The sequence below is a fragment of the Mirounga leonina genome, unplaced genomic scaffold (genome assembly GCF_011800145.1).
Source record: "Mirounga leonina isolate KUSES-001 unplaced genomic scaffold, KU_Mleo_1.0 Mir_108, whole genome shotgun sequence".
Lineage (NCBI taxonomy): Eukaryota > Metazoa > Chordata > Mammalia > Carnivora > Phocidae > Mirounga > Mirounga leonina.
In genome coordinates, this window is record NW_023270237.1 from 3,937,067 (window position 1) to 3,961,154 (window position 24,088).

The 24,088-nt window shown below is 42.7% G+C and overlaps 1 protein-coding gene across 4 annotated transcripts in view; it reads left to right on the forward strand.

Annotated features, from left to right (window-relative positions):
• Positions 1 to 24,088, forward strand: part of LOC118019569 (AT-rich interactive domain-containing protein 5B) — a 179,538-nt gene that overhangs the window by 119,686 nt on the left and 35,764 nt on the right. For 3 of the 4 annotated variants that reach the window (XM_035018913.1, XM_035018920.1, XM_035018930.1), the window contains exons 5-6: positions 15,994 to 16,106; positions 22,123 to 22,327. In XM_035018913.1, the coding sequence (XP_034874804.1) occupies positions 15,994 to 16,106; positions 22,123 to 22,327 (318 nt within the window). Of the gene's footprint in view, positions 1 to 14,303; positions 14,585 to 15,993; positions 16,107 to 22,122; positions 22,328 to 24,088 lie in introns of those variants that run through there. The other variant, XM_035018940.1, reaches the window with a different exon arrangement.

Here is a 24,088-nt window from a genome sequence, read left to right on the forward strand (position 1 = left end):
GTACTTATTCTTTCTTGCTGGGTTCTACAAGGTGCCTATCTCTGTGCTGAAGGTTCAGATGTTTCCAGAGTGACAATAACTCTCCCACCAGAGAACCACTGGCCTCTTGAAATGCTTAAAGTAAGGTACTCTTCCCTTGTGTCTGTGCCTATAATAGTAATAATAATGGCATCCACCATTTATTAGTGTCTTCTGGGTACCAAATAATGTGCCAGGCATATTGTGTCATTTTATCTCATTCATAGTCTTTCTCCGCCATTCATAATCTTTCAAGAGAGAGATACAATCCCGTTTTGATAAATGAGCAAACTAAACCCCAGCGAGAGATGATGACTTGCCTGGGGTCATACTGGTTGCCTGGTCCGTGAAGTCAATGAACAGCTACCTGTTTTTCAAAGTCTGTGCCCTCTTTACTTCCTTGTGAAACGTGGGGATCCAGAGCAATTTTACCACCTTCACCAGTGTTTTGGAGACAAAAGGAAAGATGCTGGATTGCGTTTTCAGAAGCAAACTCTAGGGGACATTTTAAACAAAGTGGATGATTTTGCATGAGACTGTGTTTAATTTCAGAACAGTGTCCTTTGCTGGCGAAGATAATCAGATGTAATGTCATCTGCAACCTCTCTGCGTGCGTGATTTCATAAAACTGGTGTAGCAGTTTATTATTATAAAATTAGTATAGCATGGAACAAACCCGGGATGCAAGCCAGATGAAATAGACAATGAATAGTTATATAAGGTTTTGGAAGCACATGTAGTAGAACACAAGCTCACTGTATTTTCTTCTCAATTGTCTGCTGTTTGTTCATGTTTCCTTTTCAACATGATTGCATCTCAGTTTAATAGCACTTGCCATCTCAGGCTTTATGGTGCCAGGCCTGACATAGTTACATCCCCTCTGTGCTAAAAATATTGCATGTATATATTCAACCGCAGCCCGACATGTTTAGCTAATGGGTTACTCGGAGCTGTGCGCTTATATAATTAAGTGATGTATGTAATTTTGTGTTAACACATTTGCAATGTGTGTTTTCCTGGTGATTGCAGTGCTTTATTCTGTGTAAAGTGTGACATTTTAATTCCCGCTGAACAATTTCCTACCTTGATTCGCCTTGTTTTTGTGGCAGGGGATTATTTTGCAATCAAGATAAAAGCATTATTTATGAAATTTCTAGACTATCCCATTACTGGGAACTTTTAACTGAAGATCAATCTCCTATTTTATTGATCCCTTTGTTAAAAATCTTTACTGGAGTTTAAATTTAATCTCTACATTATAGATTTGCCCAGACTTTTGTCTGCAGGTACATTTTTTTTAGGCAGCTTTGCAGGGATGGGGTTCCTTAAAAAATAATTCTCACCAGGCAGTCTGCCATCTTATCTTCCCCTGGGAACTTAATTTCTCTTTTCTCTTCGGTGTCACTGACTTTTTCCCTGTTGAGGGTTCTCCAGGAGAGACAGCATCTCTGTGGGTTGGAGGGTCTTGGCAAACCAGGTCAGATCCATAGATTCACAGACAGGGCAGATTTCTGTTGAGCATTTAAGTGATTGACAGGAGCTGGGCCTCAGAGTTACAGAGTGGGAATTAAAATGTGGGGGATACACTCTTTCTCTTTATTAATTGTAATTGTGACCAATGGGAGGTGCTAGAGACAGGAAGGTGAGCTGCCAAGGGCAACCCAGCCCCCTTGCCCTCTGCAGAGGTGTTTATGTTCTCCAGTGGGATCAGAAGCTTAATAAATATTTATTAGACTCTTACTAAGTACCAGGCAGTGCTTTCAAAATATGGTACGGAGAGACTCACTTGTTCAGTAAATGTTTATTGAACACCTACTGTAACCAAGACCAGAGTCTGGTGAGGGAGAGAGACCTACAATTTCAATATGGGATGATAAGAGCTAGGCTAGAAGCCTGCATGATGGAGAAGCTGAGGACAAAGGGTTCCTCCTCCAGCTGGACGTGAGGGGAATAAGGAAGCTTTTGAAGGGGGTGTGATGCCCAGCATCAGTCTAGGAGAAAAAGTAAGAGTAGGGGCAGGAGGGACGAAGGTGGAAAGGGAAGGGTATTGTCCGAGGGAAGTCTGGGAGCGTGGGCACGCAGGAGTAAAGCCATGAGTGGTCTTGCGGCCTCTAAGGTATCGTTCCTGTTGGAAGATAGCAAGGCCACTCCAAAGCAGGGTCTGCGGTGGTCCGTTGTCCTGGCCCCCAGAGATCCTGAGTTCCCCTCATCCAAGGAAGGCCCCTTCGTTTTTCAGCACAGCCAACGACAGCAAGCAGGTGGCACGCACTGATGCCAGTGCTGGGGGTCGCCCCATGGCGCCCCACGTGCTTGCCTCCTGGTCCCTCCTGTTCGGGCCCCAGCACTCTTCTCTGTGGTACACAGAAGTTTCGCCAGGAGGACCCACAGGCCGTGCGCTCCAAGGGAGCTTTCTCAGTTGTATGTTTTGGCATTTGAACACAGCGGGAATGTCCTTGTCAGCTCCCATTTGACTTTATTAATTGCAGTTCCTTGGAAAGTGTGTTTTAGTAATGCGGTCTTGGGATGACAGAGCCCGCCCCGCGGAGACCCGAGAGGAGGTATTCAGGGTCCATTGAAAAACCATCTGCTGCTGATCCCATGCAACCAACAGACAGCAGTGTCTCTGGCAGCCCCAACACTAGCTGTGTGACTTCAGGCAGAACTGCAGACTCTCTGGGCCTCCCTTCTCTGGTGTGTCAAATAAGTTTGGACTAGTGGTATCTAAGGTTCTTCTTAAACTCTGGAATTCCAACATTTTCCAAGTTACTCAAATGAAGAATCCTGCTGTCCTAACATCTGTGGATTCACCAGCACCTAGCAGTGCTCTTTGGTTCCAAATTCCTTTGAAAAGCCAAGAACCGCTTTTTGTACTCCATGCCTTGTAATGATTCCCTGGCTCTGTATTTGGGGAGGGGGTTGTCTGCACGAGCCCTCGAATCTCGATTTTCATTTTTTAAGATGCAAAGGGAATCATTAAGCCTCTGAACGTTCCTAGACTATATGGCAGTATGGATCAAGTAACCCATTTTATGAGTCCTGTTGCAAGACGCTGTCACCTAGAAGCTCCGTATTGTTTCCAGGCCCCGCCCCCTACCCCCACTTCCCCAAGCCCTGAGGCTGTGGTTAATAATGTCAAAAGAATGTTTTAAAATTGCTCTTCTGTTGATTCCAAAGAGTCAGAGCCCTCACGTGGCTAGAGTCCTGGGCTAGGAGTCAAATTCTAAATTTAATTCCAGCCTCTGTGAATGTCTTCTGTTCTCGCCTCCTTACCATTGATCGACGATTCAGTTTCCTCATCTGCAAAATAGACGTAAGATGCCTTGCTCCACAGAAGTGTTTGCAAACAGCTTCGTTGTACCCCAGGATTTGCCTTATATCGGGGCAGAATATAATTTTCCATTCCATAATAGGAACAAAACAAAAGCCCTTTTGAGTGTGCACCTTGTGTAAACGCCCCGTGCTTAAATTCTGATCAATCTCAGAGGTCAGCAAATCCCCACCCCCTTCTTTATTATTATTATTTTTTTTAAGCTAAACAAGGCTAACTAGGGAATTCATTTTGGAATAAAAAGACATGAAAGAAAGGGTATTTCAGCTTGCACAATAGTACAAAGAAGAACAAGAATCATGTTTGCTAAAGGACTCACAGCTGTTTAATTTTATAGTAAATTACTTTAAGAACTTTGCTAATTCAGAGACAAAACCAAACAACTATTGTTGCAAAACTGAACTTCCACGTGTGAATGGAAAAGCCAAGTTAAGGTGAATCTGCCCCTAAACTCATATTAAACTCAAATTAAAAACAGAGAGCATTTTTGTGAATGCAGGTTAGAGGAGCGGCTTTTATCTAAAGAGAAGGCACATGAAGAAGGAAATGGTACATTTGCTGGTAATATGATGAATAATAATTTATGTTCTCATGTACTTTGCCCCCAGCTTTTTCTTAAGCCGCTCAGTCTGTTTTAATACCAGGTTTGTTTGCTTTTTGGGGATGGGCCTGTCAGGCAGGAAATTGTCAAAAGACGTACAGCAGAAATTTTAAATGGTGTTTTTAAAAATTAAAATTAAATACCAAATGGAGTAACCAATTATTAAATTTGGAGTTCAGATTTTTATAAAATTTTATTTCTAGAGGCTATGAATGAATGGTGTACCTACACTTCGCTCTATACATTCCAAGTTTCCGTATGTTGCCTATTGTCAAAAACAAATAAGCTGTTCCTTATTTTATTTAAGTGATTTTCTTCCATATTAGGGAATTATTCAGACTTCTTTCCTTGGTTCCTATAATTCCAAACCAGTTGGAACATCAGTCTATTTTTGGTTATGAAGGAACTTTTAAAATGTGGACATGATTTTTTTTGAAGTTTCTAAATCTCATAAAAATCAGTTTGCTGCATATATAACAGTTATGGGAGTAAACATAGTGAAGTTATATGCCGGACAAAGTTCTAATTTCCATATTACAGCCTCCCCCGCTCCAGGTCCTCCCCCTCCAATCCCACTCCGCATGGGAGGGCTGCTAAATGTAAATTCTGAAACACATACAACAACATAAGGTTGTGATTTGTGACTGTGTCTCTCAAGGATGAATGTGCTTACCTGTATTTGATTAAACTCTTAGTTTCTGGGTTTGTATGGTCTGCCCACCACATCACATAGATTCACCACGAGAGGGCAACCAAGAGTTGACTTTCAAGCTAACAAAGCTAGAAAGGGTTTTAATATCAGCTAAGTGTTTTCGCTTGCTGAGGATTTATTTCCCCGCCTTCCGATTGCCACATGCAGCCTCCAAGTTTCAAGTAACAGCGAATAATAATCCAAATAAAGTTCTTCTGAAGGGAAATATAGACAGACTGGTGCAGACAAGAGCTTTTGCCCAAATAAGGATCCCTTTTTGGAGACCCCATGTGTTAGATAACCATCAACTGACAGTTGGTCATGAGTTAATAATGTTGGATGCTGAAATATGCATACCATGTTGCTATAAAAAAGTTTGGAGGACAAAGACAAATACTGGTCAAGTTAGGTATCAGAAACATACCAGAGGTGTGCAGACTGCTTCCCTGGCTGTAGGCGGAACCTGCCAAGTAATTTCATTTAAAAAATGTTGTAAGTACTACACAGTAGAATGTGTAATATTCACTGCACAATTTGCTGGTGTTGTAGGGATTTGCTCTTAATCTCCCTGCGTGTTACTACCTCTTCCGTGCAGTGCTATAGCAACTCCTGCCTTCTAAGAAAAGAAAATATTTCCTAAGCTTATTTCCATTGCAACCATTACTGTTCTTTTATTTTTTACAATGCGGACCCTAACAGGAGGGGTCGGGGAGGATTTCCATAAAAGAATCCAGGTGGGTGTGTGGCCCTTTGATTGGCCTGTTGCATTTGGAGAGCTGTTAACGTCTAGTTCTGTTTCCGTGCTGTTGCTGCCACGGGAATCAAAAGGTGAGGGGGTGGAGGGACTAGGCTTTGATTTCAGCCACCGCGACCAGTTATTTGGGAGGCTGGGACCCTGGGCCAGGTGGCCACGGAGCAGCTACTGTCTTCTTAGAGTGACACCCCAATGGCTATTCGTGCTAAGAATGAATGGGGAGGGCGCCTGGGTGGCTCAGTTGGTTAAGCGACTGCCTTCGGCTCAGGTCATGGTCCTGGAGTCCTGGGATCGAGTCCCGCATCGGGCTCCCGGCTCAGCGGGGAGCCTGCTTCTCCCTCTGACCCTCTCCCCTCTCATGCTGTTTCTCTCTCTGTCTCAAATAAATAAATAAATAAAATCTTTAAAAAAAAAAAAAAAAGAATGAATGGGGAAAGAATGTGTCTCCTCCTCTGCCCCCTAGAGTTCAACCCTTTTTGTTCTATCGACTTTTCGGGGCTTATTGGAGTGCTTTGTCTTCAGTGAATAATCTCACTTTTCGTTGTATAGAACCGTGGGAGTTGAAGCACCTTGGCGAAGCCAAGAAGGCCATGCCCTTGGGTGGCTTTAGGACTGACTCTATCTGATCTCTCTACTTACTTGCAAATGAAATCTCCAAAAAGGAAAACACACCCAGACCATGAATTTATTCAACAGTTTGTGGTTAAGCAGCTTCTACCTTCCAACCAGCCAAAAATCATTCAAGGTCTATTTTCTCTTACTCACTTTGCAAATGGCTTACATTATACCCAACCCATGTTGGTAACTGGAGAGAACACTTAGTAACATTAATAATTAGACAGCCTCTTTTTCTCTGTCTCTTCTCCACTTTCCCCCCAAGTGCCCTGTCAAGGCTTAACATTTGCTTTGACATCTTAGTTAAGGAAGTTAATGAAATAATATCTTCACTGGGGCCATTGAGTAACCTGGAGTCAATGATTACCAGATCTGAATTTTGCAAAGGAAATACCTCAGCTTTGGCAAAATTCTCAGATACTAACATCAATGCATGACTATCCTTGCGTGTAACAGTAAATAAAATCCTAAATTTCAGTGAAACTTTGACTCACCACTTTTGCTGATGATTCTGGCTTCAGATGTTAATCTTGTTCTGTCTACTCTTTAACACATTTTCGAGGACCTATCTGTAATCATAACCTTGAATTGTTGACTAAACCAGCATCCCCCAAGAGAAAGATAATGCAAGCCACATGCAACGTACCATTTTCTAGCAACCGCATTTTAAAAGGTAAAAAGAAACAGGTAGAATTAATTTTAATAAAGTGTTTTACTTAATCCAGTATATTCAAAATATCACTTCAATATGGAATCAATATAAAATGTTATTAATGAGCTATTTTACATTTTGTGTCTTGTCCTGGAAATCCAGTGTGTACTTTATGCTTATGGCACATCTTAGTATGGTACCGGACAAATTTCAAGTGCTCAGTAGCCCCACGTGGATAGTGGTGACCGTGTGAGACAGAGCAGCTCTCAACAGTCATAGAAACATTTTATCTTACACTGAAAAAAATGGGAGGGAGTTCTAACCTCTTCTGTGTATTCTCTTTGTTCATCTGATGGCTATCTGTCCACGTTTCTCCACAATGTGACACACAGTCCCACTACCCGAGCGCTCTAGCTTGCCCTGCCTCCTCACACACAACCCATTCTGGACCCTCGCCCCACTCTGCTTCAACACATTTTCCAGTATAGTGGCCCCTAGGTAGCCACGAGCAAATGAAGCTCAGACACGGTGCTGGTAGCTCACGGAAGAGAACAGGGCTGGGCGACCTTTACCTGAGCAAAGAAAAATGTCTGAGAGCTTCAGACAAACAAGAATAGCCATCTTTTTACTTTTAAGTAAGAGACTTGTCCAACTTCTTCAATTATTCTTTCTGAAAGGTAGAAAAGCATAAAGAGTGTGAAAAATCCCTTTTAAGTATAAATTCCTTTGGGGATCTCTTAAAAAAGAGATTGGAAGCTTATTACTTGATGACCTTTTACTTTTTCTTATATGTATGTGTTTGAAAAACTGAAATTTCTCTCATAACATATTAGTCCAAGTCTGTAAGAAGTTAAATACCTCTATGTTAATACACACACACACACACACACACACAAATGTCTCTTTTACTTATTTCCAAGTAGGGAATGTTTTCTTTAGAGATGTAGCAAATCAATTATCCTCAATGTTGAAAATGGAATATCTCATTTCCAAACCTGGAGAAATGGCTGAACAAGAATGTTCTGTTTATATGAGTTTAAAAACTGTTCTGATATTTGCTGCTCCTTTCAAGGCTATTCAGCACAAAAAATGTAACTTTCACTTCTGTGCTGGCCTGTTCAATAGTTACACCACAGAACACATCCATCATGGACTAGATGAGCAGGATTTTTGATTGTAACAAAAAGAAAAAAAGAGAGACAAAAATCCTCTATGTTTAAGAGGTCCTATCTTTATAAACTTCATAAATTAGAGACATCAAAATGTCCTTAAAAAGCATTTTCAGACTAGATCCTTAAAATAGCCTAAATTTTTTTAAAAAAACAAGTATCTTAAATTAATATTCTATTCTTATTCCAGACAATCATACCAAGAGAGACTAAATCTGTGTTTATTGAATAGTTTTCAAAAAATGGAAACACTATTTCAAAATCTTCAGAAGAACTACACAGTAAACATCGAAACAATGCACTTAATCTAATTGTTAATAGCTTTCACGCAGTTTTTTTCCTCAATGTCCAGCATGATCTTCTCCACTAAGAGTGGAGCCTGAGCCCCAGGGCCTGGAAATGGACCCTGGGTACCTGGCATCCAGTGAGAAGAATAGCAGGAGAAATGAGTTGCCGGGTAGAAGGTTGAGCCCCTACGGCATTTTGGTTTTGCTGGGTTTGCGACTTCATAAAAGACCTTGCGGCTGGGGAAGGAAATCTGACCCTTTATTTGCAGGGTAACACCTGGACCAAATGGCCACCTGTCTGTAGTCTGTGCACCAAGCTAAGCCTTCGGGTATCCACTCTGCCCTGATGTTTCTTTACAGAATTGTAAAATTTGGACTTTTAAGGTGAAAGGGTCTTCCACCGGCTCCTGATGCCATGGTACGGACACCTCATCACCTCAAAGACAAGTAAGCATTTGTGAAAGAGCTGCAGGCCACCACTTCGGTCCCTTTCAGGGATCCTGAGGGGGACCTTTCCCTGAGAATGGGTCCCCTGACGGATATGTGAGTAGCCAGAACAAGCCAAAGGGAAGCTGAGGGTTTGAAAGTTCTGGCACGGATTTCAATCTCCTTCCCTGTTTCCAGAATTCTCTCCTTAGAGAGTCAGTCTCCTGAAAACCCAGACTCTCTCCTCACTCTGCACCTAGATTTAGCGCCCAGATTTTCCCCTCATTCTCTAAATGGTAGTGAAAAGTGTCTCTAATCCCCTTCTTCTTTGCCAGCGCCCTTGTAGACAAGCCTGTTATACACATCTAGAACATTTCTGCATTCCTTTGGAATTCACTACATTGTTTCGGAATAATATATAGATAATATTTGGTCATTTAAATTTCTCTCCCTCCTCAAGACACAGAGGGGAAATAAAGATAGAAATCTGCCTGTCACTTCTGGTAAAACCTGACTAAAAAAGAGGTTTGCTTGTGTTTTAATGCAAGAACGCATGGAGTCACATGCTTTCAAACCAATTAGCAATACAGATGAGCTAGCAAATCGAGTTCCATTTATAGGGTGGGGGAAGGGGAGAAGTCAAATTATCTGTGTTTTTAAGTGTTTCTGAGAAATGAAGACCTCCAGGGCAGAGAGAAGGCGGGTCAGGAAATAGCTATGCAAATCACATGCCTATGAAATTACTAAAACTTTGATCAGGGGCATTAACAATCGCTCCAGCATTCACAAGTATGAAACAAAGAGTGAGTAAGACTGGGCCTGTTTTGGAAGGGATTACAAGAGTGTTTACTTACATGGTTTGTTGAGCAGTCAATGAAGTCCACGGCTGTTTTGGACTTAAGCTGCCCGGGCAGTCCAGGTATGACAGACGCACTAAGACATTCCACTCTCATTAGTGACTCGTGGGGATCTCAGCGATGCTGACAAACAGCCAAACTGGCTGGACCTCGTGTGAAGTCCGCTTCATTTTTTTTCCCCACCTGCCCTCTTTCTAACCACACAACTGCTCACCCTGCACAGGAGGTGGGAGGGGACCTGGGTTCTGGGAGAGTGTAGTTCATTGGAAATGCTAAATTGTGGTCATGGGCATGGTGGTCCACAGGGCGCCAGGGGAGAGCTGGGGGCTAAGGCCAACGTGGACACTCAAGGTGGCCACGACATCCAGGGTTGCGGGCAGTGTGATGGGCGCTCTGGGGACACACGACGGTCGACGCTCCGGGCAGCCGAGAGTGAGGGCATTTTGCGACCGGCTCTGGCCTCGGTTCACGCCTCTGAACTATTCTCTTTCATGCCTTGATTTGAGAAAAAAAAAAATTACCCGGGAAAAGGGAACTGTCAGAACAATTGTGGAGAATGATAACACGCTTGCAGTGGCTTTTGTTTGTTGTTTGCCTTACCTCCCGCCTCTGGCTGTCAAGTCAGCATTTACGTGGGAACGGCCCACGAGATGGAGTCGGGCTTGTTGATGGCCCCGGGGGCTCGTGTCTCAGACAACACAGTTGCCACCCATACATTCCTGTTGGGTGTAGAAGGTTGTTTATGGGAAAACAGAATAAAAGTAAACTTGAGAAGTGTTAAGTCTGTGTGTCCCGAATGCTTTGCGCATTCACAGAAAGATTCAACCAATTAACAGACTTTGAGCACCGGGGCGGCTACTGCCGCTTCCTGGCACCGCTCTCTTAGGTGTGGAGTAGTGAGTGTAGAGAAGGTAGCTGCGGATTTGAAATACACGTTTCAGGGAATCATTTTATGAATTTTTAAAATAAAAATGTTGACTTTAAGTTAAAGCCAAAATGAGGGCTGAGAGCTTCTGTTTTTCTTTTCTATTTTCCCAAGTATTTGAAAACTGAAATTCTGTAAGAGATTATCTGTGAAATGCCTTTCTTTTATTACACCCATAAATTTCAGGAGTGGCTTTGATCAAGCCTTCTGCCATGCTTGGTTTCTAGATCTTTTACTCATATATTAATAACTTTAAAAACACTCATCCTATTTTTGTTTTAGTGAAAGAGGAAGTTTCTAAATAGTCAAAAGGGAAACATTGAAAATAGAACACAGTAAATGATAACTAAATTAGGGTATTTTTTTTCCAGCAAGAGCAATGCTCCATGCTGAAACTTGCCAGAGTATTTTAAGATTATTGTCTATAAAGAAAATATATCAGAGAATTGAAATCCTCAGAGGAAAGGCCTTACAGAAATGCAAAGTATTATCAGAAATGCATACTATACAAGGAATGATGTTTGTCAGTCCCTAATACATCAGTCAGGGGAGTTTAGTTTTCTGGCTTGTGTTTAGTGTTTAAAACACACACACACACATACATACACACGTGCACACATGCACGCAAAACTTGCAAATCAAGTGAGTTAACGCTCTGCCAACTTCCTCTAGATATTGACCCTGGGGGTCAAACTCTTAAGAAAATGAAGCCTGGTTTTCCATCCCCCTAATTGCAGTCCCCACCAACAAGCAAGTCCTATCTCTAAGTGGAAGCTCACAAAGAATTTCTCGAGAGAATATGGAGCTGCTTTGGCAACAAAATCCTCTCTGCAAAATGAGAAGAAAGAGTTGTTAACTGATGAGTCAATCCTGCTTTTATAGCAGTTTATCTTCGTGGTATTTCCAAGAGCATAAATGTTATAAAAAAAGAGAGACGGTCATGACAGGAAGAACACAGGAGAAAAAAACAGGAATGTTTAAGCCAAAAGCAATTTACTTTGCCAGTAACTGGTTACATTTCCTTTGTTTTATTATTATTATTTCAAGAGCTGGGGTTGAGCCGAAAGTTTCCCACACCTGCGCTGCCCTGACACATAACTTGTCAGAACCCATAGTGAAGGGAATATATAAATGAATGCCTGAAAACCCTGAGCTTCTAGACCCTTTAAGAAAAGAAACAAACCCCAAAACCTTTTGCTTATGTTGCCTAAAAAAAAAAAAAAAAAAAAGGCTTTATTTTATTAATGTTTGACGGAGTTAAGAAGAGGAAAAAACAAAACACACAAGTCAGATGTCAAAGTAGCCTGGAGCACTGGCGGTCACTGATGCTCCTGGGATTACCGGCATGGAAATAGTAGTGACTTCACAGAGGTGCGTACTTGTTAATTTCATGACGCTGAGGAAGAGGAACAGATGGGCAGTCAGAGAGGAAAGATTTTTTAAAAACCACAGAGATCTTTCACTGTTTAGGCAGAGGAATCAGTGGCCCACTGCAAAGGGGGAATGTGCACGGCGCTCTAAGTTTTATTAGACCTATGTGGCTTTAGTGGAAGCCTTTACCTGCTACTGAGTCAGGTCGATGGGGACCCTGCTCCATGTCAGGTCTGTAGGATGCCGTTGGCTGCCTGAGATGGACTCTAGCACCCTTGTGCTATGTGGTGTTTGGGGGAAGCTCCCTGGTGCCCGACAGCCCAAGTTAATCATATAAATATCTCATTATGAGACAGAATGAGGGCCTGTGTCTGTCTGTCAGAAGTTACTTAAAACAGGGACTCTGGGTTGGAATCCTTCTGCTACCCATAACCAGTTGCATGACCTAAGACAAGTAATTTCATCTCTGTCTCAGTTTCCTCTTCTGGAAGATGGGGATAATAATCTCACCTTCCTGTTGGTTTGCTGCGGGTTTTAAATGAGTTATTGTATGGGGCGCCTGGGTGGCTCAGTTGGTTGAGCGACTGCCTTCGGCTCAGGTCATGATCCTGGAGTCCCGGGATCGAGTCCCACATCGGGCTCCCTGCTCGGCAGGGAGTCTGGTTCTCCCTCTAACCCTACCCCTCTTGCGCTCTCTCTCTCACTCTCTCTCTCTCTCTCTCATAAATAAATAAATAAAATCTTAAAAAAAAAAAAGTTTAAATGAGTTATTGTATGCAAAGTGCTGACTGGCACAGAGAAAGTGCTCAGTAAATAGCAGCTATTATTATTATTCGTGTGTAATATTGAAAACATTCATGTAAAGAGCATTGACTGAACTCCGTGAATGAGCCAGGCCAGAGCTGGGCTGTGGATTATATACACATGTAAAAGTCACCGTGCATTTATTGCTTCACACATTTTTTTTTTTTTTTTGGTAGTGGAACTGACCAGAGGCAGTTGTGCTCTCTACAAGCATGCTCCCGGCTTCCCACACCCCTGACCACCACCACACCATAAAGCATTTGTTTTCACTCACCCGCCTGGCAAACGATTTGTTCTCTTGACTCTGTAAGAACAAAAAGTAGCCTGGGAACCAGAATTTTTACTCCCCCCGCAAAAAGCCAGCCCCTCAATCCCAAAGCTTCGCCTGGGGTCTTACAGATCCCAGAGGTTTCAGATTGCATTATGGGGTCTACCCCCCACCCCCCAGTCCTGCAGGCTCCATTCTCCCTGGGACTTTGAACATCAGCTCTTCCGGGCACTGGGGCATTGGAGACAAGATCACAGTCCTTCCGAGCGCCAGACAAAAAGGCTTAACGGTCATCGGGAACCAAGGGCCTTAGGTTTTCTGTCTCAATTCTCAGAGCAAACTTGGAAGTCCGGTTAACTTGTTTACCTGGGTTACGTTCCCAGAGCTCAAGTGTAAATAGAGAAGGTGAAGGCAGTTTTACAGGTGCCCGGTGTGACAGGTGCGCACATGGGCAGGTTGGCGGGCTTGGCTTGTGAAGACTTGAAGGAGGTACATGTGGGCATCTTTAGTTTCATCCGTCACTTATTCATTCACCAGGCTGATATCATGTAATGCCATCTCCTGGGTGTGTGCTGGGCAGGTGACAGATGAATCCCACATGGTCCTGCCCTGAAGGACCCTCCAACTGAGGATGATAATAACCCATAAACTACAGCTAAAGTACCACGAAGACCGTGGTACCTTCCAGAAGAGAAAGCCAGGAAAGGAGGGCAGAGGAGAAATGAGAAGAGAGGTACGTGAGTCTGAGGCTTGAGCCATTGGTGGGATTTGCCTAGCCTACCTGAAATGTCAGCCACTTGCCTCATTAGGAACAAAAGGCTTTTTCTCTTGATCAGGTCCCATTTAGAGTTTAAGTTTGCGTGACCAGAATATTAGGTGCTAGCCTGTTCTAAATTTAAAATTCTCAGAATCTGCCGGGGAAGGGCATGTGCTTCTCTGCGTTCTGAAAACAGCTCAAAGAATGGAGAAAATAGACCCGATTTGAGGATGACCTATTGTCGGTTCCCGGAACCTTTGCCTGTATTTAAAACAGCCTGTTCAGTACAAGTTCTATCTAAAAGGCCTTTGGGATTTGAAAGCTTTCTGGAAAGAAATGCTTTTAGGTTTAAGTGTTTTTTTGCCAAAATGTGAGGAAGGAGAGATCATAGTTAACAAGTCTGAGAACAGAGACGATACTGTTGTGTTTCTTTTTCGTGAAATGTCTCAGACCTACCCCACATCATGCTCCCTTTCTGTCAGCTTTCTGCTCGGCTATTGTTTTGATAAGGGACATGAAAGTACATCCTTCCCTCACACTCATTAAAGTCTTAGCACTTGGGTCCGTGGTGGAAACACCTCTGTGCTACCCTGAGTCTTCAAACCAAAATAGTCCACGCCCTGGCTCCGGGCTAAGGCCCGGGTCAGTTCATGGAAGGTGATGGCATGAGCCTGTGACAGGGGAGAAGGAGGTCAGGATCCACAAAACAGGCCTGATGAAATCACCAACCCGGCGCAGGGAGGGCGGGCGGGGAGGTGGGGAGCAGAGCCCTCCCTGCCAGTCTGGCAACTCCGGCAAAGTCCTCAGAGCTCATCCCACACACTCCGTGCTAGTCACTGCTGTGTGTTTACATGAGTAATGGAGCTGCCGGGGGAGGGGAGTTGTAAGCAGAGCGCGGAGCCTGGCAGCTCGCATTCACATTCGCATTCGCGTTCGCGCTGGGAGGGAAGCTGACATCCACACCAAGTCAAGACTTCCAGGGACGGGGCCGGGAAGCAGTCACATGCTGTAGCTTTCGTGAGCACAGACGTCCTCAGGCAGATGTTTGTCGACTGGAATGGGTAATCGCTACTTCTCTTTGCTTGATGTTTGTCTGTGAGTTTGTTTACCTGTGATAATTCCAGGCTGGCTTTGGGGGATGGACTTCTGGACGCTCGTCTGGGGAGGGGGGGAAGGAGCGGAGAGCGGGTTTGGGAGGGGGAGCTGAGCCCCACAAGCCACTTTTTAAACTTTTGCCGGACTGGAAAGGAGCTAGCTCTGCTTTCCTGAGCTTTCCCAACAGCAGAGCTGTTATCCACAGTAGAAAAATCAAATGAGTGGGACTCGTTATGTGGATGAGATGAGTACATCAAATGTCCTAAAATCCCTGGTTAACTGTGTGATGTCAGGAAGTTGAACAACAATTAAAAGCGTTGGAGTTGTTCAGAATTGGCGCTCTCATCATCCTACCTTAAAGCAATAAAAAAAAAAGTGTGGGTGCCTCGAAAGGGCTGGAAGAAAACTGCTTGAGGGATAATTCATTCGTTTGGAATTGTTCGAGGACTGCTCGGTTAGTGGTTTGTTTTAATTTTGCTCGGCTTGGGTGACTGATGGAGCTCAATGTGAAAGCTGATGCCGGACAGTCAGAGCACTAGATAAATAGCAGCCTTCTTTTTGCTGCTTTCTCTGTGGATCTTAAAGGGATCGAGCTCAACATCAAGGATGAAATAGAGCTTTGATTTGCATCTTGTCTGTGGCTTTAAAAAAGTATAATCTTCACGGAATCAGGCCAACCTCAGTGTGATCTTTGCAAGTTATTTTAAATAACCCTTGAGATCTTCATAAAAACTCTCTTGAAAAGGAAAAGAGAGCATGCTGATTTGAATGTAGCTGCCAGATTTGCTGAGATTTAAAACATGCTGGTTGCAATATTATTAGTAAATACCTGTAAGACTATCTTTCTGATTGGTATCATGAATGTCCTTTCTGTGCTCTCTCTCTACTTATTTGTATCGTATCAGCTTATTTGGATCATAATTTCAGAAAACACTCCTGTCTCCACTTTTGAGGAGAGAGGCTTTCAAACGCTACATTACTATGATACCGTAATGGGCTGGCATATCACCTAGGTTTCTGAAAACGAGATACAAAACAAAAGGAATCATCTCGGAGCCTGGCTTAGGGTTGTCCTTCAGCTCAACATGTTTCTTTTCTAACAATAGGGAAGTGCATTTTCCTGATTATTGTCCTTGAGAGCCGAGAGCTTCATTTTATTTATACTAATTAGACATGTTAGCTTTGGGAAGAACTGTAGAGTCTACCAAGACACAGCCCTTCAGAGAAGGGGGCATACCGTGAAGGTTGGCTTCCACACGTGGGTGCGCTCCTCCGAACAGGTTAGAGGGCACCACTTTATTAACATTCTTGGTCTTTAATAAGGAAACCCATGCAAATGAAAATGTACATCAGTTTGTTCTTCGTTTGTTTTCAGCGCCAAATCTTAAAGGCAGACCACGCAAAAAGAAACCATGCCCACAGAGAAGAGATTCGTTCAGTGGTGTTAAAGATTCCAACAACAACTCCGATGGCAAGGCTGTGGCCAAGGTACGGTCGTTCGCTCCCTGCTCTCCATTTGGCTGCCTCTTGTTATTTTTCCCTTTTCTCTTTATCTCTCTGCTCTTGTGTCTTGGTGGCAGTTTTCAATTCAGAATCTGGCTTTGGTATTCACAGCTCTCTGTATCTGTTCCCTCCCCTGGGTGGTTGGGGGAGGGGGGAGCATAGGCATTTTGATTAGTCAACAGAAAGACTTCCCACCTCCCAGTCTGGCCTGTTGGGTAAAGGACAGATGATTAAGCGCCCACGTCATTGAAGCTGAGGATTTCATAGAAGGTGACACAATGACATAGTTTACTCTGCTTGTATCAAAAATAGACCAAGATGAACCATCCTGTTTCTGAATGTGTTCATCTAAATATGTTGCAGAGATTAACAGAGGATGAAATTAGAAATAGCTAGAATTATGTTTTTTAGTTGTATTTTTTCAAAGTCACCTCTAATTTACCTTGGAGTAAAACTGAAGATATTTACCTGTATGGAAAAATAGTTACATGGATACAGGTACCCATATAGACATTTGTATCTTCTTGAAGATCTCTCTTAACACAGAATGAAAATCCAAATTCTAAACTATTTTTCGGGCCCAGGCCCATTTTGCCCAAGCATTCCTTGGAGTCTTGAAAGTGCATGCCTGAGGTATTTAGCACCACGAAGGGTGAAGTGTCACTTTATATTTTTAGACTTATCTTTTTGACTTTTGTGAGGTTGGTCAGATTTGCACGGTTCTGTTTACTGGGTCTTTGCACTTAGGTGTTGATTCTGTGCCAAAGACAGCAATAACCCCTTTAGGACCCGGATTGAAGACCAGATTTCAACTGATACTATGTTTCCAGATCCAGGAACTAAGCTTATGAAAATGGGAGCATTTTCACTAGTGGTGAATTTGGAAGATTCTGATGTAGGAAAATATGAATTTGGTTCTGTGTTGACAGTCTGCTGTTACTCTGCTCTGTATACCACTCCTCTTCCCAGTTTAATGAAACCAACCCTAGACAGTCACAGTTTACAAGTCTTACTTTCAGCGGATGATTGTTTAATCCGGAAGTTCTGAGGACTTTTTGGTTAGGATTTCTTCGTGCTTCCAAGAATGCAAAGGGTTAAAACACAGAGATCAACCAGTAGAAATGTGTGTTTTCTGGCTATACACCGATCTGCTTTCCTAAAGTTATTTTTGTCCTGCTCTTTTGACCTTCTGCAAATGAGTGCACATGGGTACCAAGAATGACATTTTCTAGTACTTTGGACATCTCAGCCCTAGAACTACCCATCAGCTTCCGTGGTCTTGAAGAATGTCAGCAGGAACAGTTTATTCCCTGTGATGTGGTTTGCAATACTGTAGAACAGACTGAGAAGGTTTTAGGATCCTAGCCTTTAGCCGAGCTTGCACTGCTGGTACCTTATGTTGGCACCCTGCCCCATACCTCCAAGGTGACATCATGTGTTTACCCCAGTATGTTCTGTACCTGAGCCCAGCAGGATGAAGCTCCTTCCCATGTCATTTGGAGTTACTAATGAAGTATGCCTCTGGGAATTTTACAAAACTCATACGAATTGATCTGAAAGACGAGCACCTCCAATATCTCTCACCGGGGAAGGCCGCTCAAGACTCACAGTAGGACCCACAAAACTGCAGAGAACAGGAGCCTGTTCTATATTTGATGTTCACTGACTTCTTAGGAGGGATCGTAGTCAAACCTGGGTTTTCTAAGGGACCCTTTCCACACCCCTCCCACCAATGCTGCTGTTCAGAATCTTTACAAGGAGGCGGATCACCCTTCCATCGTTGGTTTCAGTGGTGAGTGGATGAGGCACCTGCCGCAGTCAGCCCCCAGGCACTGGTCTAAACACCTAGCTCTTCTCAGAGTCTTGGATTACAGTTCTGCCTTGGCTGCTTCCAACGGGTCTGGCAAGACCACTTCAACTAAAAGAAAGAACTAGTAGGTATAAAGTATGGCGGGCTTGTGTGTTGACACCAGCAGACTGATGGAAAGTCTCTACAGAATAAACAGGCCACCCCTGGGACGAGGATGACCACTAGAAAGGCATTTATGTCTTAAAGGGGTCTTTTCTCATGAAACACTGTCATAGAGATTACAAGCTTGTGACCATCTGATCACTTGCTGAACTGGAAGCAATATTTCAAGTAACAGTTTGGCTTTATGACCAAGACCTGTGTGACTGTTTTTGCGAAAGTGTCTCACACAGACTATTTCTAACCATGGATATATACCAGCTCCACACAGCAAAGCTCTCTAGCATGAGAACCTCCTGGATTTGTGGTCTGCATGGCTGGAAGAGCAGTTCGAGTAATTTGCCTGTTGCCATCAAAAGGTTGCACTCTCTCAATGAGAACATAAAAGCCAGCTTTGTAAGACTCTGTTTGTTAGGGACAGAGGATCCCGTGACAGCAAAAGTCACCCGGGGAAGAGGCTATCAGTTCTCTGAAGATGTCTTGAAAGTGTCCAACCAAATCCTGCTATTTCCCTGGGATCATCTTATGCAGCAGATGTGGGGGTCCAAGCCCATTCATATGGGGATCTGTACAAGAAAAATCTTCTTGGTCCAGGCCTCTAATGGAAGGCCCACAGATAGAAGGCAAATGACTTTTCAGATTCTGTAAGCACTTTCGAAAGGCCAGAAGTATATTACAGGTGGTTTATATTCTAAAAGGAACAAAAAGAGGGAAACCATGGTGTGGTGTGCCATATGTTCTTCCACTTAAATCACAAACATCCCTTTGATATTTCACAAATGTGATACTTTCGTTATTTTCACTATGTTTCATCCAGTTTGGTTCTCAGAACCACCCCCAGGAATTACTCTTCCTTCTTCACTGGGAAGAAGATGAGGGTCTTCCAGCAAGTTAGTGACCACATCAAAATTAGATTATAGCTGCTTCTTTCTTGCTGGTTCATCACATCTTAACTGCCAGTCCAGTGAAAGGATGTGGTTAATATAAAATAGGTGGTGGCTCATTGAAAACATTAAATGTGGATTCTTTAATTAGCACTTCCTCAATCACTTTAGAAACCCCAAAGCTCTTAGTGAACTCAACAAGTAGAAGGTGTTCAGGTTGGGAAAAACAGATCTTGTAATTAACTGTCACCATCAAAAGGTTGGTCTTTCTCAAGGTCAACATGAAGACCAGCTCCTGTTTCAAATTGCAGGACATTAAAATGAGAATATTTGGGGTAAATGTGAGAATATGTAGAAAGGAACTTGGCTAGGTCCTACCCAGGAACAGAGTAATAGCCTGAAGGGCTTCTTTATGTTAACTGAAGAAATGTATGGAGCTAGCCCGAGAAAGGAAACCGCTGCTCACTTCTTACAAAGCCTTTGCCCGCGTCCCCACGCCCCGTCCCAGAGAGGAGAAACCTGCTGGCTCACCCACCGGGGTTCGGGATGGAGCTCAGTAGGCAGCAGCCTGGCTTTCCCAGGAGCCTTCTCTACAAAGCAGGGAGTCTGAATGATTTTGGACCCGGTTTGTGCACCTGGTCCGTGCTTTCCTTCTGTTTCTGGGTATTTCTGCACAGTTTGCGGCAGAAGGTTAGGCAGCCATCTAGACACTGAGGGAATGCTCATACTCCCTTAACAGTGGTACTTCTGACCTCATAATATAAATAATGGCCCATGATCACTGCAAATTTAAGACTCAGGCTGTTTTATATGCAGATCTTATATCTACTCCTGTTTGTGCAAAACCAGAGTTTGGAGCGAGGCAGACCTGAGTCTAAATCCAGAGTTCTGCCCCCATGAGCCGACTAATAAAATACATAACCTCGCCGAGCTTCATTTTCCTCAACTGTAAAATGGAGCTAGAGGCCTCCTTTGATGGTTGTTATGAACATTTGGTGGACTATGGGAAGCCCACAGCACTGTATCCAGCTCATTGTGGGGGCTCAATTGATATGGTTTCCTTCCCTTTGCTCAATATACAATAGAAGGAATGGAGCCCTTTTATACTTTGGAAACCACCTAGTTTTATCTTGTATTCCTCATTTGATAGATCACGTTTCTAAGCTGTAGGTTTTGTAATGCCTAGTAATAAGATATGCTTTTAATTGGAAGTGTGTTTTGACTATCGATTCCATTTTTTATGAGTGTCCGTAAATTATAGTGTTTAATACCGCACAAGCCCTAGAATGAGACTACCTGGGTTCAGATCCAAGCTCACCACTTACTAACTTGGACATGATCCTGTGGCCGTCACTCATCCCCTTTGTGCCTCAGTTTCCTCATCTCTAACGCAAGAATAATCACGAACCTCACTAGGATTGTGGACATAAAATGAGATAATGCTTTAAAAAGTGCTTAGAATGGAGCTTGGCTACATCGTAAGCACTCGCGAAAGGCCAGGGGCAATACAGATTAAAACTGGAATGATTTTCTGATTTCAAAAAGGCATTAAATTAGAGATTTCATCAGAAATTGAGACTCAGTCTAAAATTTGACAGTGAGAAATGATGACGACATAAAGTTTCACAGGATGTTCTCCTTAATGTAATGTGACAAAGTACTAAAGTTCGAAAATATTGTAAGTAAAAATTCTACATGGAAGAATGTTTTAGTCCCATTTCCACAGTCCCTTAAAAATTAAAATCTTATCTAGAGGCCCAGTTGAATGAGTTGTACAGGAAGTTTTATTTTTTCCAGAACCAGTCTAAAGATATTAACCTCACATGTTCACTTGAGAGAATAAGTTAAAGAAAGCCCTGGCAGGAGGATACAGTTCCCTTTTATAAATAAGCATAGCTTTTATATTCTTAAGGCCTGAGAAGGAGACGCTGAAGGGAAAGAGAAAGAGGGGTCAAAAATCTGAAATGGAAAACAATGTCGAATATGTGGGACATTTTTATTCATAACATTTCCCCAGCACTTGCCCTCTTCTCTTCGATGTTAGATATAGAGATGTAAAGAATATCGGAATGTACACATTCCCCATGGGCGCACTTGAACTCAAAGTCTGACCCTTTGTACTTCCCCCTTTTACAATTAAAATAGCTCAGCAACTTAGCGTTATATTTAACAACCATCAAAGGCCTCTTGTAGAACATGGCAGTGAGCAGGGAACATTAGGTTAGCTACTCAGTTTGCTGAGTTCCATATTCGCCTAGACTGTGGAAGGAACAACATCTGGCACGTTGGCCACCATTAGTTTTTAAGTATGGTGCTTTCCATTTACTCTTCTTCGGTTTTTAACTGACCTCTACCCTTTCCTTTGTGGCAAGTTAGTATCTCCTATTACATGCTCAGAGCTGACCGAAAAGCCATTAAAGAGTGAGATCTTTTGTTTCCTACTGAGGGCGTATCTGGGCATCCCCCTCAAGTGAGAGACAGAACACACCTTGCTGGTGTTCCTGATGCCAACATCTGCCGGCATTGACATGTTTTTTTCAGGTGGCTGGAAAGAGTAGCAACAAGAGAAGTTTACTATGAAGAAGTAAACTTTCTTTCATGTTGATTCAAAGTGCGAAATATGGGACTATTTACTAAGAAGACAGGGCTTTGTTCAATGACATTAACAGATGGTGCCCCTTGGGAAAATAAAAGTGTGTAAAGAGGCAAAAGAATGGTCCCACTCCCACCAGATGCGGACACTGTTTCTGGTTTCCTATCAACGTACTTGTAAGGACTCTGAGGCTGGCATAGTTCAGCAAACCATGGCCCCCTCACCACCTGTTTCTATAAATAAAGTTTTATTGGAACACAGCCGTACCCATTTGCCTATATGTCTGTGACCGCTTCTGTGCTAGTTGAGTAGTTGCAACCAAGCCGATCTGGCCCCAAAGCCTGCAATATTTACTACCCGGCCCTTTACGGAAAGTTACCACCTACTGGTCTGAGACAGTTCATATTCAGTGTTGCCTCCAAAAAGCTCCTTGAGGGCAAGGTTAATTTACTGGCTCACCCCTCCCGCACTGTGAGAAGTGTCATGGCTGTGTCTTTGTTGAGCGTTCCGAGGCAGGACTTGATTTGATGTGGCATATTTTCCCCCCTTTTCCAGGTGAAATGTGAGGCCAGGTCAGCCTTGTCCAAGCCGAAGAATAACCATAATAACTGTAAAAAAGTCTCCAATGAAGAGAAACCAAAGGTTGCCATTGGTGAAGAGTGCAGGGCAGATGAGCAGGCTTTCTTGGTGGCACTTTATAAATACATGAAAGAGAGGAAGACGCCGATAGAACGAATACCCTATTTAGGTTTTAAACAGAGTAAGTATGCTTGTTTTCATTTCTGAAAGATCAAAACTGCTCCTATTCTTTAAATTGGGAAAAAATTTTGACTCAGGGTTATGTTGCAATCCTAATCTGGGGATGATGCTCTCTCTGTTTATACTAAATCTACAAATCATCCAGCCCAGGAATTTTTCTCCCTGCCCCTCTCCTCTACGCTGTTCCCTTCTGGGGCAGTTGCCGTGAGATATTTATAGGCTTGAATCCACTGATTATGACTGGAAATAGACATGTTGAAAGTTTCTCATTTTCTGTTTTGTCAATCTTGAGTGTCTGTAACGCCTTTCTTCTGAGATAATAATATGACGTCGCTTTATCAGGCCCAGATGTTGCCTGCAAAAAGGCAGCTTTAAAGAGGAGGACATTGAAAGGTGGACAAAACAACCAGAAAGAGAAAACGTATTTCCTAAGCCCCAAATTTGTTAAGAGATAACAAAAACCTGACTTCAGAGGAAACACGAAATACCCAGATTTGAACCGAAAGCCCAATTTTGGATTACATTTAAGCATCATAATACATTTTTAAGTAGAAAAGGAAACTCGCAGCTGAGCAGAATTCCATAGAAAAAAGAGAAGAAACCCAGATCCGGTCCTGATTTCACAACCGAATATATGGATTTTGCCTCTGTCTGGATTTTGTAGCACACAAAGCAATGAGCCCCTGGCTTGAAATAGTATTTTCTCCAAACGTATCTTCCTAGATTAAAACCATGTGTCATTTTGATGAAGAATGTCAAACCTGTATGTTTTACATAACAATTTACATACCTAATAGCAATTGGCACTGATTGCAAGAGAACACTCGCAGCCATTATAAACTTATGTAACTACGAATGATTACAATGTTTGTCTGAAAACTGGTTGCTTGAAATAGAAGTAAAATTAATGTACTATGAACAGCTTTGTTGCATTATGCATTGGTTCAGATTAAATCAGGGCCAAGGCAGGGCTCTTGATAGCTTTGAAATAGTGCAAGGTTCAATGAGGCTTTTCCAATGTGTTGTGTCAAAGAGCCTTTTTTTTTTTTAATTTTAATTTTATTCTTCATTTCCCTTACCAAGGAATTACTCGAAATTCAATTTTCCTCCTCTGGTAAAAGAGTCAAATCCATAGCAGTCCCATTCCATGGTGTTTGGGACAAATGAACAGATTTGCCAGCAGTTTGGCATAGTTGTTTAACAGAATAGACATATGCAAGCCCTGCAAAGAGAAATCTGTTCTAGAAGAGTATATACTCGAAACATCACTTAGGGGACTAAGTGGACTCAGGACTCAATTCTGTGAATGAGTTCTTCCTTCGCTTTGATCTGTTATGTCACCAAGACTTCGAGGGTAAAATATGTGTCTTCCTACTCATTGCAAGGCACCACATGTTAGTGAAATACAGTATGAGTTCTTAATATAGTGCCGCCATCAGACATTCTACTAAAAGGTAATCATGTATTACAGTGGCTGGTATTTATTGATTATGATAAGTTCTTATCTGAAGGAAGCATGATGTAGTACTCTTTAATCAATGGCTTCTTTCTAAGGGTTGAACAAGACCAACCCTAATTTTGAAATCTCACTCTTTTCCCCAAGGACGCTGTAACTTAGCTTCCCTGGGTCTGCTGATGGCAACAGGATTAAAACTGTGTTGTCCTTTATCCCCAAAGTAGAACCATTTCCGTATTTGTGACTGTTTCTTAAGAAATATTTTAAGTGGTAATAATATATCCTGTTGTTGAATGCTCTTTGGCA